The sequence below is a fragment of the Chelonoidis abingdonii genome, chromosome 7 (assembly GCF_003597395.2).
Source record: "Chelonoidis abingdonii isolate Lonesome George chromosome 7, CheloAbing_2.0, whole genome shotgun sequence".
NCBI classification, from domain to species: Eukaryota; Metazoa; Chordata; order Testudines; family Testudinidae; genus Chelonoidis; species Chelonoidis abingdonii.
In genome coordinates this window covers 95,873,121-95,892,113 of record NC_133775.1, presented here as the reverse complement: position 1 = coordinate 95,892,113, position 18,993 = coordinate 95,873,121, and the positions used below count along the sequence as shown (strand labels likewise).

General features: G+C 41.6%; 2 protein-coding genes across 2 annotated transcripts; both read left to right on the top strand.

Annotated features, from left to right (window-relative positions):
- Positions 1-6,857: 6,857 nt before the first annotated feature.
- GDF9 (growth differentiation factor 9) lies at positions 6,858-10,530 on the top strand. The gene is made up of 2 exons (XM_032769198.1): positions 6,858-7,302; positions 9,590-10,530. The coding sequence occupies exons 1-2, from the start codon at positions 6,858-6,860 to the stop codon at positions 10,528-10,530; spliced, it is 1,386 nt and encodes a 461-aa protein (XP_032625089.1).
- A 4,680-nt stretch (positions 10,531-15,210) lies between these two features.
- Positions 15,211-17,306, top strand: UQCRQ (ubiquinol-cytochrome c reductase complex III subunit VII). The gene is made up of 3 exons (XM_032769176.2): positions 15,211-15,268; positions 16,208-16,376; positions 17,074-17,306. The coding sequence occupies exons 2-3, from the start codon at positions 16,223-16,225 to the stop codon at positions 17,166-17,168; spliced, it is 249 nt and encodes an 82-aa protein (XP_032625067.1). The 5' UTR covers positions 15,211-15,268; positions 16,208-16,222; the 3' UTR covers positions 17,169-17,306.
- The last annotated feature ends 1,687 nt before the right edge of the window (positions 17,307-18,993 follow it).

The window sequence follows — 18,993 nt, the reverse complement described above, 5'->3', positions numbered from 1 at the left end:
CAAGAGTTAAGCAATGGATGACTGCTTGCAGGGAAAAGGATCCAGCTATGTACAAAACTTCAGTCCAGCAAAATTGTTTCTATGACTGTTCAGTTCCATTCTTTTAAAGAAACACACATTCCTCTGTTATGGATACCATCCAAACTTTTCAACATTGCACTGGTGCAGGAAAACCAGAAACAGAAACTGACTAGATCAAAAGGGAAGCTCACTAGTCTATTATCATGGAAAACCTAAACAATGAGCATAGGTGGCAAAAAGTATTTGAACTCTTTTTTTCAGTTTTAATAATCTAAGCTCGTTACTGTCATAGTTAAGGATGTTTGCACCTGAACCTGCAAATATACAATATGGCCATAGTGCTTACTACCAGGTCTAGTCCCACTGACTTCGGTTGAATCACTCCTGATAAAAACAACATTAGTATAATAGATGTGTCTGCTGGATCAGACTCAGAGGGTTTTTTTTAAATATTTATTTAACTTGAGAGTGACCCTTTAATATGGATAGACTTTGAGGAAGAAGCATGTTTCTTACAAGGAATATCAGCTTGCTCTGTTGGAACTAAAATTGTTATAACCCATAAATTCTACCCTTTTCCATTTTCTTTGTATTAAGAGCACATATCTTGCTTCACCTCCATTTCTCACATCACCTGGATCAGATGCTGAAAGTCTATTAAACTTAAGGGAGATGAAGGAAGTCTTCAATCCAGATGTCAGTGGGAGGAGAGCATAAGCACTACAGTCTGTGATCTCTCTGGGGAGGGAAACTACTAGTTCTTAACCCTCACGAGTCACTCCCCTATAGTGATCGAATATTTAGATATGCTTGGATCAGACTTTTGAAATATCTTGTATATTATTTAATTGGTTTTAAGTTGACATATTTGTAAAGAGAAACTTTCAACTCAAAAGAGAAATTTTCACAGCATATGTTGTAAACAAATCTTTCTTCTCCATGTTACTAATAACACAAGGATGAAAACAGAAAAAAATACATTTATTATTTTTTTAAAATAGTGTTTTTTTAAAATCTTTTATTCTAAAGGTCCAAAATTGTTTGAACCACATGCTGCTTATTTAATTTTTGCCTTTCTCTTATCTTGGGCAAAGAAAGTAATTTGTCAGTATAACTTTTGTTTATAATCAGTTTCACTTTCATGTTCTTTTTGGACACAAACCACATCTAACCACATTCAAGGGGCAAACCCTTGCACCCAGGCAGAACTCCATTGACCTCAGTGAGGCTCCACTGAATCTGCATGAGTGACAGGAGAATCAGGGCCCTTTCTTGCAAAAGCTGCAGGGCAATATTTCTTTCTTTAAATGAAGACAACTGATGAACTGGAAATTTAAAAAAAATAATAGTGGAAATATTTTTATTGGGTTATTTTTGTTAACAAAAAACATGTTTTTACAAGATCTTAATCTTCCACTTACTGACAAAGTTAATTATAGTCTGCTAAAGCACTTCCCTCCATGTTTCAATTTTCTTCTCTTAGTAATTTAGTGCTCATGAATGTCATGTCTCCAGTAACTAATCATGCCCTTTTCAGTTAACTATAATGATGACTTTAGTTAGATAAGAACCATTAGCACAGAGAGAGATGTCCTTGCTTTCAAGCTACATTTAGCCTCATGTATCATTTATTATTATTCTGGTTCAGTTTCCAGGTGACTGGAAATATATAATATGGCCATAGTGCTTACTACCAGGTCTAGTCCCACTGACTTCAGTTGAATCACTCCTGATAAAAACAACATTAGTATAATAGATGTGTCTGCTGGATCAGACTCAGAGGGTTTTTTTAAAATATTTTTTTAACTTGAGAGTGACCCTTGGATAGACTTTGAGGAAGAAGCATGTTTCTTACAAGGAATATCAGTAAGATTTTGAACTAAATGACAAAAAATAATTGAAATTGGTATGATTATACTGTGTTATTTTCACGAATAAAATATGCAGAATTTTAAAATATTGTGCACAAAATTTTTAGTTGCAGAATTCCCCTAGGAGTAACCTTTATGCCTTTGCCCCTGCTTAGTGGTAGAAATGGGTGACAGGCATATCTGACTGCCCTAAATTTTAGGAGGTTGATGTGCAGAGTGGCTTTTGAGGTATCCACCTATCCTGGATCATGTGGGTGTTCAGATGTGCTCCCCACCCCACAGCGATGCATGTGTTTTTATAATAACGATTGGGGGAGGGCGGGCAAAAGGGACTCCTGCACAAACATTATGAGAGTATTTCCACCAATTGAAAGATTCCTTTATAAAGGTGAGTATGGAAATTAGTGTAATTAGACTGTGTCTTTTAAGAGAATAAACAGTTTTGAGCCACCCATAAAGGCAATGCTGCTTCCAGGTGACCAGTCTCTTTGAATCCTGCCTCCAGAATGTTGTAGGTATTTAGGTTGCAGTAACCACAGTCACAACAGATCTTAAGAGCTCCACACACCACAATAAAAAACACTAATTAGCAGAGACTGAAGCCCTCTAGATGTGCACAGAATGGCTATAACATAGTAGAGCACTCCTGTTGACCAATAGTTGACATTCTGTGCTGCACTTCTTACAGAACCTGCAGTTCTGTGGGAGAAAGTCCCCAGGCCATTTTGAGACTATCTTTGCATCCTCTTTCCTGGGCTGTTCCAGGGACAAGTTGGGACAAAGTGGGGTTTTATTCACCTTGTTATGTTGCATGTGAGTCTTGCTGTCCTATACTGTGTGTACCTCAGTTTCCCTGTATATTGCACCAATGCTTAGGTGATGGGAATTGGGTGTGTGACTTTTGCTGAGGCCCTCGGGCAGGTGAGGCTCCCCAGCTCAACATGCAGGCAATAGCCTATGCCCTTCATAACCTGAGACCCAAGAGAGTGATGTGACAAGTGACTCTATCCCTGGGAAGTGAGACAAAGGCCGGGAGGAGGAGCAACTGGCAGGTCAGAGGTGGGGTCGCTGGAAGCTGGGAGATTGCATTTTTTGGGACTGAGATGGGGGAGTCCAGGGCATCCAGCCTGGGGTCCCCCAAGATGAACTTGGCTGAAAGTCACTGATTTGTGTGCTAGCAAGTTCTGTTCTACACTGTTTTCCTGTTGACTAATAAACCTTATGTTTTATGCTGGCTGAGAATCACTGCTGACTGCAGAGTTGGGGTGCAGGGCCCTTTGACTTCCCATGAGCCCCTCTCAAGAAGACTCACTGCAGGAAATGCACAGTGTGGAAGGGGATGCCAAATGCTCCGGGGTCAGATCCAGGAAGGTTGAAGGCCTGGAAACTTCTTGCCCTGGTGACAGTATGCTCAGAAAGAGGAGGCATGCTACCCCAGAGTCCTGACTGGCTCCATATGTAGTTCCAGAGCATCATCCAATGACTCCGTGACACAAACGCAGCCCATTGGATAAAGTAGACAATCCAAGGGCTGCCCTAAATTATGTATGCCTCCTCAGGAAGCCATTAGCATGGCATCACTGCTGAGAATGCCCGTGATATTATGGGCCAGATTTTCAAAAAAGCTCAGCTCCCACTTGTGGGGGGCTGAGGAGAGATGACGGCCAGACTGTCAAAAGAGTTCAGCCTAGTAGATGTATGCTTTTTAAAAATCAGGGGAGTTGCTATACTCCAAGCACTTTTGAAAATCTAGTCCCACTTGTGGGTACTGAATACTTGAAAATGTAATCCCCAGATCTTTTGAAAATCTAACTCCATGTGATCTAGACCTGTTATGAACATGGTTAGACAACACAATGATTAAAATGCCAGCCATTAGTTTGTATTCACTGTTGCTGCCATCAGTGGAGCTGCATCTTGGGTAGTGCATTGGTGGAAATCAGAAAAAAGGTGACAGTGCAATCACACCATATGGTCCACTCAGTCCATGTCTTCTCCGTTAGGATTGCTAACAAAGAGGCCAGATAATATACATGGCTTTTGGTGACTGGGACACTTGACCACTGGAAAGTGCAACTTATTTCACACAGGCCACCAAACAATAGCAATTTTCAAGGCACTTCTGACTAGGACTAAATTCACATCTGTAATTTAGGTATACAAGCCTCTACAGCTCATTACTACTTCCTTGAGCCATCCAGTCCACCTGATGTATATTTAAAATTGTAGATACTTTTTAATCCCCTCTCATCTCACTGTGCAGTATATGCATAAGACTGAGATTTTACTAGGATCCACTATATACAATTATAGTAAAAGATTTATTATTACCTCAGCATCTAGAAGTTAAGAATTGTTGGAGTGGTTTGATGCTAGCATGTTGGTTGATGGACGCTATTTAAAAAATGTACAGAAATATAAACCAACCCACGCAACAAAACTTTTAAATTTTAACTGACCTTAGAAGTTGCAGTGCTCTCCTCTTATCATAACCTAATCAGATGTGAGCAGGCAAAAGAAACAAGGTTACATTATTTGGGTATATAGATGGTTAGCTGAATATAATCCTAATCAGTTTTATAATTAACCTTCCAATCTGAGTGAAAGTATGCCAGCCTGACATTTTGTAAATTAATTAAGCTTTCTCTGAGCTAGCACTCCTTTCTTGGAACAGTGAGATAGGAAAGTTAAATGATGGGGTGACATTTTACCACACTACTGATAACATGGCTCTAATTAAAAACAACTGACAAGAAAGGAAATTCTCTCAGGTATTACCCTAATAAAATTTAAAAAAATCCCAATTAGACAGGTTCAGCAACAGGCAGCTCTCTACATTCCAGAGGTAATCAATAGTGCGCTAGCAGAGGTCTTTAGGAGCACATTCCATAGATAGCTGGTAGTGATCGAAAAACACCCTGCTTATTTGGATGCCTAGATTTCAGATTGGAGGTAGAAGGGCTTTACTTAGGGATTGGAAGGTAATCTGAGGGCACTATAAGCACAATTACTTTTCTATTCCATTTTTCTAAGACTGGTATTAGTGTCTGCAGAGAAGTGAACAGCAAGAAGCATGTTAACAGCAAATGATAGCTATAAATCAGTTACTTTACACTTTAATTAATACTTCTATTGCACGATTAGGTAGTTAAGGGCAAAAAAACCTGTTTTTTGTCAGAGAAAGGATTTTTTTAAATTTTGTCTTTATTGTAATTTAAATGAAAAAAATTCTGTTTGGAGTTAAACATTTGCCTTCAGTATTTCCAACTTAGGCATCACAGTGCTGAACCAGGTCAGGAGAGTCCAAAAGGGAAACTGACTGGGAATAAAACTAAAATAGGTGACTTACAAAAAATAAATAGTATCCATGGGGAAAAAGAAGTAAGATTTTGAACATTCATTTATTTTTAAATATCTCAGGTATTACTGGTGAGTTTTCTGTTTTGTATTAAATATATTGGGCCAGATCAGGCATGAGTTAAGTGGGTCATTGACTTCAGTGAAGTTGTTCCCACCCCACCCATGTCTGCATTTGGCTCATTCATTATAAACTGACAGAAAAGTACAAGTCTTTTACAGTATATAGTGGAGTACATCTTAGTTGTTTACAAAACACATTAAATATATTAAACTGTTTATTTTATTCCTGTTGATTTATATTAGTTGCTACAAACACAAGAACTACATTTTAAATAGCTTATTATACCATCCTATTACAAAATGAAATGTAGTTGGAAACATTTTTCCAGAATCTGCTCAGCTCAGTGAGAATCTCACGTAATGAGAGCTGAGCAGATTTTATGTGAACTTGCCTGAAGGTCCTGATCCAGTAGGTGTGCACAGATCTTTAGCTGAATGCCTATCTTTCCCAGCTTGTCAATCACTCTGGGGCTTAATCAGGAGACAGTGCCTTGACACCTATCATAAGGCAGTAGTGCACAAGCTCAGGTGCCCAGAGTGAGGCTGTACATGCCAATAGGAAATAACCTTGGCACTGAGTTTGGGTGCCAACTGGGTTAGGCAGAAGCTGAGTGGGGTTTGTGGACCACAGTGGTGCCTAGAAACAGGAAGAAGGTATCTAAATACCCTTGTGCAATGTGCATCCCACCCTAAATGCCAAAGATCACACAAGAAGTTAACAGGATGAGTAGGGATAGGAATTCAGCCATTTTTATCTCAGAGATCTATGCTTAGAACACAGTGTGGCCACTTTTAGTCCCTCTAGTTACTAGAATACTATCACTACTTAGCTCACCAGAGAGGTCTACCTATAGAAGGCATTCATATCATGCCCAGAGTGTACCAGAGCAGCTAAACATCAGATTTCAAATTAAAGAATTATTCACGAAGGACTCTTGTTTCCTGTTTCACCCAGTTACTCTGAACCTTTCCCTCTATTTCCTTCTTCTTCTCTTATTCCCCGTTATCTCAGCTGTGGTACTGTAAGAAACCCAATTTCAGTCTTTCTACAGGAACCTTTTTCTTACCAGCTCATTCAAAGATTATCACGGAGGTTTTTTTAACAATTACCTTGGGGTGGGCATCATTATTGTGGTAAAAAGATGTTTGAATGTCACAGCTATGTTAGAATCACAAGTTGGTTTTGGACTGTAACTACAACCAGCCAGAATAAGTATTATTCAGCCATCATTTCTTGTGGCCCCTTCTGGAAGCTAAAGAGAACAAACATGCTAATTAATTAGCACCTTTCTATAATCAATAATGGCTTCCATGTGAAAGTGGGTAAGTTGTGAGAGTGAAGCACTTGTTTGCCTACATGTGCAAAGATTCTAGCCTGAACTCAAATGGCCACTTGGATTCACTTCCCAGCTGTAGGTCTCTCCCTTTGGTGTAATCAGAGAGATGCTTCCTTCCCACTCACACCTGAAATATATTTAAGAGGCCAGGGTTGGTTCTTTTTCTCTTCTATGGTATAACCTGTCATGGGGATAGGGTTTTTCTGCTATGAGCTCTAGCATCATGGTAATTCCCTGGAGAATCTTCATCTGTTTGTATTACTCTATCAGGTTACTTTCTTCTGTTGCTCTGTGTTCCCCCAGCTCTAGGGGTGAGGCAGTGTCTGAGAGGACCCCTGAGCTGTTGTTTGTTCCTGAGGATGAGTCCCCTGTGCTACCTCCAGTGTTGCTACTGCCACCAGGTGTAAGAAATGGCTATGCCCTCTTGCCACCCCTTCTCAAGGTACTGTCTGACCAGAGACCTCACAGTTGGGAAGGTGAGTCCCCAAGACTCCAACCAGATTCCAGAGCCCTTAGGTATATGAAGCGGCTATATAAGATGTCTGCCACAAAAGAAGGGATCCCAAAAGCCAATAAAAGTCACCTCTACAACACTGTCTGGCTCCTCACTCCATGTGCTGAGTGCAAGCACCACCCCAAGAACCAAATAAAAGGTAGGTGAGGAAAGGCCTATGTTTGAGGGGAGGGGTAATTAAGAAGCTTTTCCCCCTTTCCTTCAATGGGGTAGACTAAAGACATTTCTATTCTCTACAGAGGTATAACTGTTAAATCTACTGAATGACTCTTCCCTTGTGTTGAATGGGTTTTTCCATAATCTGCCTCGCCTTAAAGGGTGTTTAGGCAAGGCTTCTCCATAATTTAGGCCTTTGACCCTACATAATACCCACCTCTAAAGCTATATTGAGTAAAACAGGAAAAAAGAAATAATTAAAATCTGTTGGATGTCTTTTGTCCTTTTACTGACTTTTAAATTATGTGTTTTACACAGTCAGCAAAATCTGCCTCAGTAATGAGATCTTATTAATGATGTGTTGGGATCCCATTACAAGAGGACTTTTCCAAATTAGTCCACTGTTTGCGCTGTAGTTTCTACCAGAGAAGAACCACTCACTTTCCCCCACTTTATGAATATCCATATTTGGAAAGCATGACTTCTGATGAGTTAATTTCAGAGCTGACAAACTGATGCAGCTGGGAAGCTTCAAGGAGAAAATGATGGGGTGGGGTGGACTGAAAGAGGTGGTCAGATTGCAAGACTGGCAACCAGCAATTCTTGACTTCTAATCCTACATATATGGCTGTGGACATGTTACTGCAACTTTGACTCAGGGTTTCTCCATCCATTAAAAAAAAAAAAGTGTGGCTACAGATGTGAATCTTCACATTATATTTTAAGGCAGAGTGTTCTGTAAGATGAGAGGAGATTTAATAAAGTGATATTTATTAATTATGACCTGTCACAAACTGTGGCCAAACTATTGTTTTAGGTACATTGCTATCAAATCCCCTGTGTAGCATGGTAATGTAATGCTTAAAAGCAAAAACTAATTATGGGTGTGTCTCCTTTTAAGATGTCTTCTATGTTGTTATAGTGAGTTCAAGTTTAGCCACCTGAATAACTCTCAATCTCAATGTGCAGCTATGCTGAAAAAAGCAAACAATTTTAGGTTTTAGTGGAATGGAGAATAATATGAAATATGAGCAGTTACATTAAATCAGTAAAGCCCTCACTTATGGAGACCAGTACTGTATAATATTCTATCTCAATAAATAAGGTTGCAGAATTAGAGGAGGTTCAGAGAAGGCTAACAAGGATTAGTAGCATGGAAAAATGCTCCAAATGAAACAACTGGAATTCTTTACTTTAGAAAGCAGATAAATAAAAGGGGGAACATGATGATAAAAGTATTAAATAACAAATAGTATAGAAAATATAGATCAGGAGCATCTGTCCTCCCTGTTTCATAATACAAGAACAAGGACACAGTCAATGAAATTGAAAGATGGCAAATTCAAAGCTGACACAGGAAATACTTTTATATGCAATGCATAACCAGACTGCAATGCTCATTATCACAGGATGTCATGGAGGTCAAGAATTTAGCAAAAGTCAGAGAGGGACTGGATAGCTATATGAACAAGAATATCCAGCATTGTTTGTAGTTAATGAAGGAAAAATTTGGAAGGGTTATAAAACCCCAAAGCCAAGAGGTTAACTGCAACAGGTTAAGATGACTTTCATGGAGGTAGATCTTCTCACATCTACTTATTTCAGGGTTTCTTGCACAGCCTTTCAGTGTTGCCAGGTCAGGATCAGAGACCCTTCAGAAGAATGTTACCCCTATAAACCAGAAGTCTAACTCAGTAGGTAATTCCTGTCTCCCTGTGACTGACACTAAGGAAGGATATTGTCAACATCGTGTTTATATAGCTTCCTCCTCACCCACTAGATTCTAATACTACTTAAAAGCCTGCAAAGATATCTTTTTCTTTGCCATTGCTATCCTATTCAGTTTTGCAATTCTTCCTTCCTTAACCTAATAGAAACAGATTTTTGCCAGCCCCCTTTTTTATGAAGTATCACGAGTGTTGGCACAACTGTGTGAACAATGTGTGGAGCCAGCAGGTCAATCCATCATTTGTTAGCTCTTCCAAAATGTTAATTTGTTTGGTTGTGGTGTGTTGTGTGGGGTGTTTTTGTTTTTGTTTTGACAAATTGATGCATTTTCTTTAGAGTAATAAGATTTTGGAATCCTTGTGGACATTCCCTGCCAGGCTATCACATTTAAGTTCAATTGAATTTTGAGGTCTAAATTATTTTCCCCCTTTAATGTTTGATTATGCACATTGTCAAGTACTACTGAAAATTGTTTGATTATGCACGTTGTCAAGTACTACTGAAAATTGTTTAATCTCTACAGAGATGGTTTTCTTTTTCAGAAGACCTTGGCTCAGTGGATCTGCTTTTCAATCTGGATCGTGTTACTGCGCTGGAGCATTTACTCAAGTCTGTCTTGCTCTATTCCTTTGACAGATCAGTGTTTAGTTCTTCTGCCATTACATGCAAATGCCACGTAACTGTTAAGGAAAATGATCCTTCTGGTCAAGTGTGTCCTAATGTACCTCAGCCAATTACTTCTAATCTGCACTTTGAACTCAGAAGACACAAATGGGTTGAGATTGATGTGACCTCTTTTCTTCAGCCTCTAATTGCCTCTAACAAGAGGAGTATCCATATAGCTGTGAATTTCACTTGTCTGAAAGATGATCAACACCACAACTCTAACCTGGGAAATTCCTTTAATATGGCATTGGTGCCTCCTTCTCTTCTCTTGTACCTAAATGACACCAGTGAGCAAGCTTATCGCAGGTGGCATAGAAGGAAAAATCCAATGTGGTCCAGATGGAGAAATAATCCACTTGCAGATTCCATGGAAGAAATGGGAACAGAAAATATGCAGTATAAAAGGGCATCTCGCCACCGAAGAGATGAAGATGTGAAAGAGAACCCATCTGCTCCAACTTATAATTTGAGTGAATACTTCAAACAATTCCTGTTTCCTCAAAATGAATGTGAGCTTCACAACTTCCGACTAAGTTTTAGCCAACTAAAGTGGGACAAATGGATAATAGCACCACACAGATACAACCCTCAATATTGCAAAGGTGACTGCCCAAGGGTGGTTGGGCATCGTTATGGGTCTCCTGTCCATACAATGGTACAGAACATCATATATGAGAAATTGGACTCCTCTGTTCCAAGGCCTTCTTGCATTCCTGCTGAATATAGTCCCTTGAGTGTCTTGACAATAGAGCCTGATGGTTCTATAGTCTACAAAGAATATGAAGATATGATAGCTACTAAATGTACTTGTCGGTAACATTTAAACACCACTTTACTGCTACTTATTTCAGAATATTTTTCCAATAATTTAAGCCATCTGTAGTCTTGACCAACGGAATGTCATAAGTGTAAGTAACTTCTATTAAATAGATATGCTAACAATTTAGCATGGAGTCAGTGGCAGGTATCTGCATAATGGCATCACTTATTTTTGTAGCCCCTTGTAACTAATTGGAAATATGAAATTAGAAATTTAAGGAAACTTTACTTAATTTCCTTTTATATGGAGAAATAATCCATAATTGAAATCCTGTACACTTTTATCAAAGATATAATTCTACTGTAAGCTTTAATGCTATGGATAAAAATAAGGGGAATAAATGCCTGTCATGTCATTGGTGTGGTTCTTGTTCTGTCTTACTTGCATCCAAAAGACACTTTATATTTTTGGCAAGTGTCTGAGCACAGAAGGAGGCTTTAGTATTTCTGACTTTCTCAATCACTCAATTTTTAAGTATGCTTTTAATGATTCAAACCAGTTCCCTCTCCTTTTCTATGACAAAATTCAAGGTTATCTCTGATAAATGGACAACCTGTTTTGTCAAACTGCTAAGGCTTTTTAGAGATTGGTAAGTGAATATACTATTTATCTGGAGACCATCCTAATTTTGTACCAGGAAGTCTAACTACATTTCTGGGCAGTTACTAGTAGTAGTCTCATTCAAATATTTAAGAGAACTGTTTCTATAGTTAGCAGGAAAAATTACACTCCCTTACTAATGGGTTATTTAAAACTGGCATTTAGTAACTTTTTTTAATGCTGCTGCTTTTCTATTATGGCCAGCTATGAACAAGAAATAACCATTCAGATTATGAACTAAACTTTAGAAGTGAAACCATACTTGGTATGATGAATTTAAATATACAGCATCCTGCTTGAAAAGAACATTTTAAAAAAACAATTTAGTCACTTTCTGCTGAAGTTAAATGTTACTTAGAGTAGAGTTATGAACTGACCAGTCAATTACACACCTCATGTGGAACCAGAAGTATGCAATCAGGCAGTAGCAGAGACAAAGCAAGTACGGTGTTAAACTACTAAAATAAGGGAAAGTTTAAAAAAAAAAAATTGATAAGGTGAGGAAATTTTTCTGTGCTTGTTTCATTTTAAATTAAGATGGTTAAAAGCACCATTTTTCTTCTGCCTAGTAAAGTTTCAAAGTTGAATTAAGTCAATGTTTGGTAGTAAACTTCGAAAGAACCATAATATGGTGTTCAGAGTTAAACATTGCAGTTACAAACTCTGAGGTTCTACTGTATGTAGTGGTATTCCTAAACCTGAATATTCTCCCTCAGAAAGGCCAGGCTTAATTGATTTTAAAATTAAAGTTCAGTATATCCAATAAAATGTTCCCTACTCCTGTGGCTCTCCAGAGCTAAATCTCTGGTCCTGCTACTATTCTACACCTCTATTCCCATGAACTTCTGCTGTCAACGTACTCTGTAATGGAAACCTGCCCCAAGAGCTCTAGACAGCCAGCTACTGCACACAAGATTAGTTTGAAGTCATTTTAAGATTTAGAACAGATTTTTTTAATTGCTCCTGTATCCCCCTTTTACTGTGTGTGGTTCCACAATGCCTTTCTAGCACAAAACTTGCTCCTTAAAAGCAACTGTTTAAAATGACAATCATTAACTATAAAGAAACTTTTACCATAAAAATACTCTAAAATCTGTGTTTTAGAATCCTGCCAGCTAGGTCTCAGTTCTGTGACAGAGTGAGCTAGAGCAGTAAATTGTGTGCTGGGAGCTGTGCAGTTCAAATCTAAAGCATGACGTGAATGTGATTTTTATGGACAGGGGAGAGAAAATGGTAACTACCTAGAGACTACACTAAGGCAAGACATGTTCTATGTGTGTATGATAATCATGAGTGTCTTTCTGGAAAACTAACCAACGAATCTTCCATTATTAAGAACTTAAGAAATATGGACCGTTCAGCTGTCTTTAACCTGAGGCTTTTACAGCACTTCACAACACATCCTCTCAAAGAAGTATTACTGAGATTATAAACTCTTCTGGGCAGGAATGTCTTTTTATGTGTTTTGATAGTGCCTATGACAATGCTGTCCTGGTTTGTGAGTGAGGCTCCCAGGTGCTACTGTAATAATAATCCACATTCTGTAGATGGGAAAACAGGCACAAACAGATGAAGTGATTTAATCAAGTTCAGAGAGGAATTTGACTCTATGTAGTGAATTAAAGATCCTTACTTTCTCTTCACTACACCTAATGTAAAAAAGTTTGGCAAAATCCTAGTGATAAACTACAGTGTTTACATAAAGCTTGACACACCTGAGGAGGCCATGGCTATCCTATTTGCTAAAGTGGACAATCTGATGTTTTATGGGATGACTTAAACAAACCTTCATAATACAACTAGCAAAGAGCCTGATCCTGTAGACTCTTATGTGTGTGAAATTACTGGGCTGACTTGGGTAAATAAAAGATGATAGGAGCAAGTCCTACTTGCGCAATGGTATAGCTGCCAGGATGAAGAATTCCAGCCTGATCCTTGCAGGTTACAGATTGAGACACGAAAGCTGAGCAACCTCAGATTTTACTAACTGAAATGAAAACTTTATATATATAAATAACTATAACATTCACCCCTAACAAGTTTTAACCATTAGAAAATGTGTATGCCAAAATACCCTTGGATTCTATTTACTAACCTCTCAGGATTACAGTAAATCGACAAAGTACTTTGCACACAATTTCAGACTGGTATGAATTTTGACTGTAAACGCCAATCTCTGGCCAGTATGACCCTTCAGTAGCAGTACAATAGGCTGTCATGTAAGACAAACAAGCTTGATTCTTATACTTGGCTAGTTTCACTACCCTGCTCCTAAGACTGGTTCTTCCATCCTCAGTGCCTGGGCCAGCAACAATCTTTCTGGATGAATCACGTGATGTTGACAAACTTCTTAGTGAAGATGATGCAGGGCCTTTGCAGTAGGAGGGAAGCACGTGGAAGATGCAAGAAACCTTACCCTCCAATTAAGAAAGAAATTCAGGAAACAGCTCAATGGTTTGAGCATTGGCCTGCTCAACCCAGGGTTGTGAGTTCAATCTTTGAGGGGGCCATTTGGGGATTTAGTTGGGGATTGGTCCTGCTTTGAGCAGGGGGTTGGACTATGATCTCCTGAGATCCCTTCCAACTCTAATAATCTATGATTCTATGAAACTCCCATAAAACAAGCAAAAATGGGCTGAATGAACAAGACCTGTGTCAAACACAAGATAAGGGTCTGGGGCTACCAGGTTAATTAACCAATTGGCTGTAGCAGCAGCAGGTGCTACTCCTGTACACCCCCACCCCCCAAATGCATGGATCAGTATGACCTATCTGGAGCAGGAGAGGGGCTTAGTACCTTGACCTCAGTGTGGTGCTGAAGTCCCCAGCATGGTCACCCCACACACATCCCTGACGGTTCTCTACAAATAGCAAAAATAATTAATCCACTGAGAGATGGTGGGAGGGGCAGAGTAGCCTCAGGAGAGGTTATTCCTTGGGGATGAGGATAGTACCATAGAGACTGTGAGTGGGAGTAGTTCCCAATGGGGGAGGGCAGTTAGGGAGGGGCAGAGGGACCCTGGAGACCCTGTGGGGTATTGAGGGGGCAGAGACTATGAGATCCCATGGGAGTAGTGGGGAGGGACAAGACTATGGTGACCTTGGGGGACAGGAGGACTCTGGAGACCCCACAGGAATAAGTAGGGGCAGAGGGACCATGGAGACCCCATGGGAGCAGGGGGGAGGGACAAGACTATGGTGACCCGTGGGGAATAGGAGGATCCTGGAGACCCCACAGGAATAGTGGGGAGCAGAGACCATGGAGACCCCACGGAGGCAGTAGGACCATGGAGACTCCACAGGAATAGTAGGGGGCAGGACCATGGAGACGCCCACAGGGGCAGGGGGGCAAGGATGAGACTATGGTGACCCCGTGGGAATAGTAGGGGGCAGAAGGACCCTGAAGACCCTGCAGAGGTAGTGGGGGAGGGCAGAGACCATGGAGACCCTGCGGGTTCAGTAGGGGAGGAGCAGAAGGACCCTGGAGACCCCAGAGGAATAGTGCGGTGCAGAAGGACCATGGAGACCCCCAGGGGGGCAGGGGAACCCTGCCCCTGAAAACCCCGCGGGGGAAGGGGGGACAGTGGGACTGGCGACCCTACAGGAATAGTGTGGAGCAGAGGGACCATGGAGACCCCCAGGGGGGCAGGGGAACCCTGCCCCTGGAGACCCCGCGGGGGAAGGGGGGACAGTGGGACTGGCGACCCTACAGGAATAGTGGGGGGCAGAGGAACCGTGGAGACCACACAGGGCAGGGATGAGACTATGGTGACCCCGTGGGAACACTGGGGGTCACGAGGACCCTGGAGACCCCGCAGAGGTAGTAGGGGGGAAGAGGGACCATGCAGACCCGGCGGGGGCAGGGGGCCCTGGAGACCCCGCGGGGCTGGTGGCGGAACGGAGGAACCGCAGCGCCGACTCCCGTAGGGGTCCCGCGCTGCTTCGCCCTCTCAGCCTGCAGGGGGCGCTGGCGCCTTCCCCTCCTCTCCGCCCCTCGCTCGGGAGGCGGGGCCAGGCCGGGCGGTGAACCCGGAAGCGGAAGGGGGACGCTGGCAGGACCGTAAAGACGTGACCTCCGGGCGTCCGAGCCTAGGTGAGAGCGGAACGGCCGGGGCAAGTCGTTCGTCCGCCGCGGGTGAGCGCAGCGCGGCTCCTGGGGCCTGCAGGCCTCATTCCCGGCGGGTGGGGCCGTGGGGCTGAGCGGGCCGTTCGGGGCGGGAAGGTCTCCCCCCGGAGAGTTACTCCTCACGCCGGTCTGGCTCCCTCCGTCCCCGCCCAGCTAGACCCCGTAACCCCGGCCGGCCTGGTCCCCAGGGACGCTGAAGTGGGACTCGGGGGTGGAAGTTGAAGTAACACCGCGTAGCTTCCTCTCTGCGCGTCCCTCCTCTGAACGTGGCTCAGCCCCATCCAGGAGCCTTGATTCAAGTCACCCAATGGAAAGCCTCGATTGAAATCACTGATTTTAATCAGCGTTTCCATGTGCACCTCAGATATTTTGTAGAACAGGTGCATTCTCATTGGGAGCTATAACCCTCAAAACATGTTGACTTTCAACGTAAGTAGAGCCTTTACGTCACGTTTGGTGCATCTTTTTGCTACCCAGTGATGGTGTCTACACGATGGTGTCTTCTGGACTCAGGCTGGGTCCAAATGCTTGTGATGACTTCGCCAGTCTCTTGCTCAGTAACACCACCTCTAAGTCTGCCACAAGATCAAGCCTTTAAATACAGTACACGACCTATTGTGCTGTATTTTTAAAGCGGGATCTCAGAACTTGGAATTTCATTCACTGATTCTGTATATTAAAAAGCATCCTGAGTTTTAGATAGAGGCTTGTGAGTGCAGCATATTTTTTATTTAAATGTTTTAAGAGATAATAGTAAGTTTAGGCCTTAACATATTTTGTATTAAGTTCAGATTTTGTTTTAAATGAATTTATTTTTGAGAAGAAAAACTATTTAAATGTTAAAAATCCAATTTTTTATCATACAAATCATCGATTTGGATCCACCCTGAAGAATATTATGTTTACAATCAGTCTCTCTCTATAGTAACTACTACTTTGCTTTTGCAGTACAGGCAATTAAAAATGGGTCGCCATTTTGGAAACTTGGAAAGAGTGAGGCATGTGATCACTTATAGCTTGTCTCCATTCGAGCAGAAGGCATTCCCTAACTACTTCACCAAAGGAATTCCAAATCTATGGAGGCGATTTCGTTCACAGGTCTTCAGGGTAGCTCCTCGTAAGTCCTAATTCCTTTGGTTGAGTGAATTATTTAAATTTCTGAACTGTCTTGTGTACTATATGTACTGCATTCACTAACACAAATTAAGTTAAAGATGCTGATTGGTGTCATTTCTGCATATATATTTCAGATATTTGATATTTTTAAAAAGCTTATAATCTTCCCCTGCCCACAAGCATGGAATTTCATGTTAAAACTTTTATAAGAAGATCTTAAACAAATTCAGGGAATGAAACCATCATCAAAACTACAAATGCATGAGACAATTTGTGGAGCAGGTATGCTACGTAAAGGGAGATGAAAGAGAAAATGCTCTAGATATGGAGCCAGCAGCTGTCATGGGTGGATTTAAGTTCAGAGGAAGGGGCTAAGAGCTGTCAGGAGGAATTCTTCATACATCATAGGACCATTCTTAGTACACACAGAATTGCCTGCAAATCTAGGCATCCATAATAGGATGATGGCAGAGTGCAAATACTCATCAGGATGATTTTTAGGTGCTTAGCTCCTACCTGTATTGGAGAGGGCTTTAAAAATCCAAAGGAATCGCCTTAAAACATGGTGATCTCTACAGTGACACTTTCACAGTCTATCCCAGGACTGTGATCAATACAGCATAATGCAAGAAATGTTCATGTATCTAGTGTAATGTAACTTGTAGATAATCACTGCTTTTTTGTTTGCTTTGTTTAAGCTTTTGTGGTGGCCTATGTTGTTTACACCTGGGGGAACCAAGAATTTGAGCGACTGAAAAGGAAGAACCCTGCTCACTTTGAAAATGATGAGTAATACAGCTAATATGGAGACCGCAGTGTATTAATGTCAGTGTCCCTTCCTTGTTTATAATCTTGTTCACATACACACAAAGGATATTTATAATAGCAGGCTGCAAAAGCTTGTTCAATAAATCTTAGTTCCTGTCCTGCAGCATTGTGTGGAATTCTTGTCTTTGACTGCTTTAGATCAGCCTGTTGGCCTTGTTTCACTCACTTGATACAACTGAGGCTCCCTGACAGCTTTTAAATTCTGCAGAACCTAAGTTTTCATTTTAAGGGTGTCTAGCCTTTATCACCATTAAAGACATTCCAGACACACTGAGTGTAACTGATGCAGTGTTGTCTTCAGGCAGAGAGAGGTGAGCTCTGGTACCACCCCAGGCTGCATCCCTAGCCTCCACATGGCTCTGCTCCCAACCCTGGAACAGCCTCGGCTGCTGGCTGTGGTTCCATTCCCAGCTGGGGACGGCTAGGAACAGAGCCGCACGTGGCCACAGGCCCAGCTGCAGCTCTGCCCCCAGCCTCAGCCCCTTACTCCTGTCGGCATTTCCCCCCTCTCCCAAGGCGTGGCTCCGGGGGGGCCATGGACCGCTGTAAGGGGAATGTGACCCTCAAAAGTTTAGGAACCACTGCCCTGTTGTGAAAATGATTGTTTACACAACAATGGTTCTATTTAGCTGGCTCTTGTATGAGGTGTTTAATTCATTGGCTACTGGGATATATTAGGTAGTGGTGCTACCAGCACAGACCAGAACTGTTTTTCAGTTCAGGGATAGTCCCTGTAAAATAAATCATCTTTATACCTGAGAGGTTTCCACTAGGGTATATTTAGATAATTTCTTGTCTGTAATGGCTGTTGTAGAGCTATATTTATACTCAAAGTTTTTCCTTTTCCAGCTTGTCTCTCAAAAGTAAGGGGAACATCTATTTTCTTTTATTGGCAGTGTCAGCATAGGCTCTGCCAGGGTATGCTAAAAATGCTTCACCTTTCTCAGGCTAAACAGCTAGTTCCAATTGCTTTTCCCCTTTGGCTTATTTACCCTTTGGCTAGATCTACTGCCACGTTGTTCCTCGGGCAGCTGCTGAGAATGTGCATGGCATGTCTGCAGCAGGGAGACTGAGTGAAATTCTTTTCTCTGAATGCATATTGCCTTTGTGATAACTGTCACTGTGCTCGGAGGCCTGAATCTTCAGGGAGCGAGATGGATATGGAAAGGGCTAGCTTTGCCTCTCTGATCCCAGTGATAGGCTTTTAAAAGAATCTTAAGTGAAACTTGTAGACTGCTTACCATTTTATTAACAGATGTAGGAACACTGGCTGCATTTAATACCTTCATATTTAGCATAGTCTACCCCTAACTGAAGTGAAAAAGCTCATACTGCTTTGTCTGGAATAAATCAGCCCATCTTAAATGTTCGCCAAGTACTTAGAAAATCCTGAAGATAATGCAAATAACCTTCCAGTGCTAAATCACATTGTTGGCTCATCCTGTCTCGATGAAAAATTAGTCATCTTGTTGGTTTGACTTTGGGTTTGAGTTATATTTTACTCCTGGGGGAATTCTGTGTGTGTGCAGAAAATGCCTTCCCCCTCCCGGATTACTTCACTTCCCTGCAGCAAATGCCAGGAAAGCCATGCAGGAGGATGAGGATGAGCATGGGTGCAGTCTTATTTTGGGGGGGATTTCCCCCCAAAGTCAAGGCATGGGGGACACATAGGGTTACATACTGCTCCCCTTCCCATTTCTGCAAGTGCAGAATTGCCAAGCTGAAGGAGGCTACCTCTCAGCTCTGCTGATGCTGCAGCTGAAGGCTGCCTTTTTCTAAAGCCAGTCATG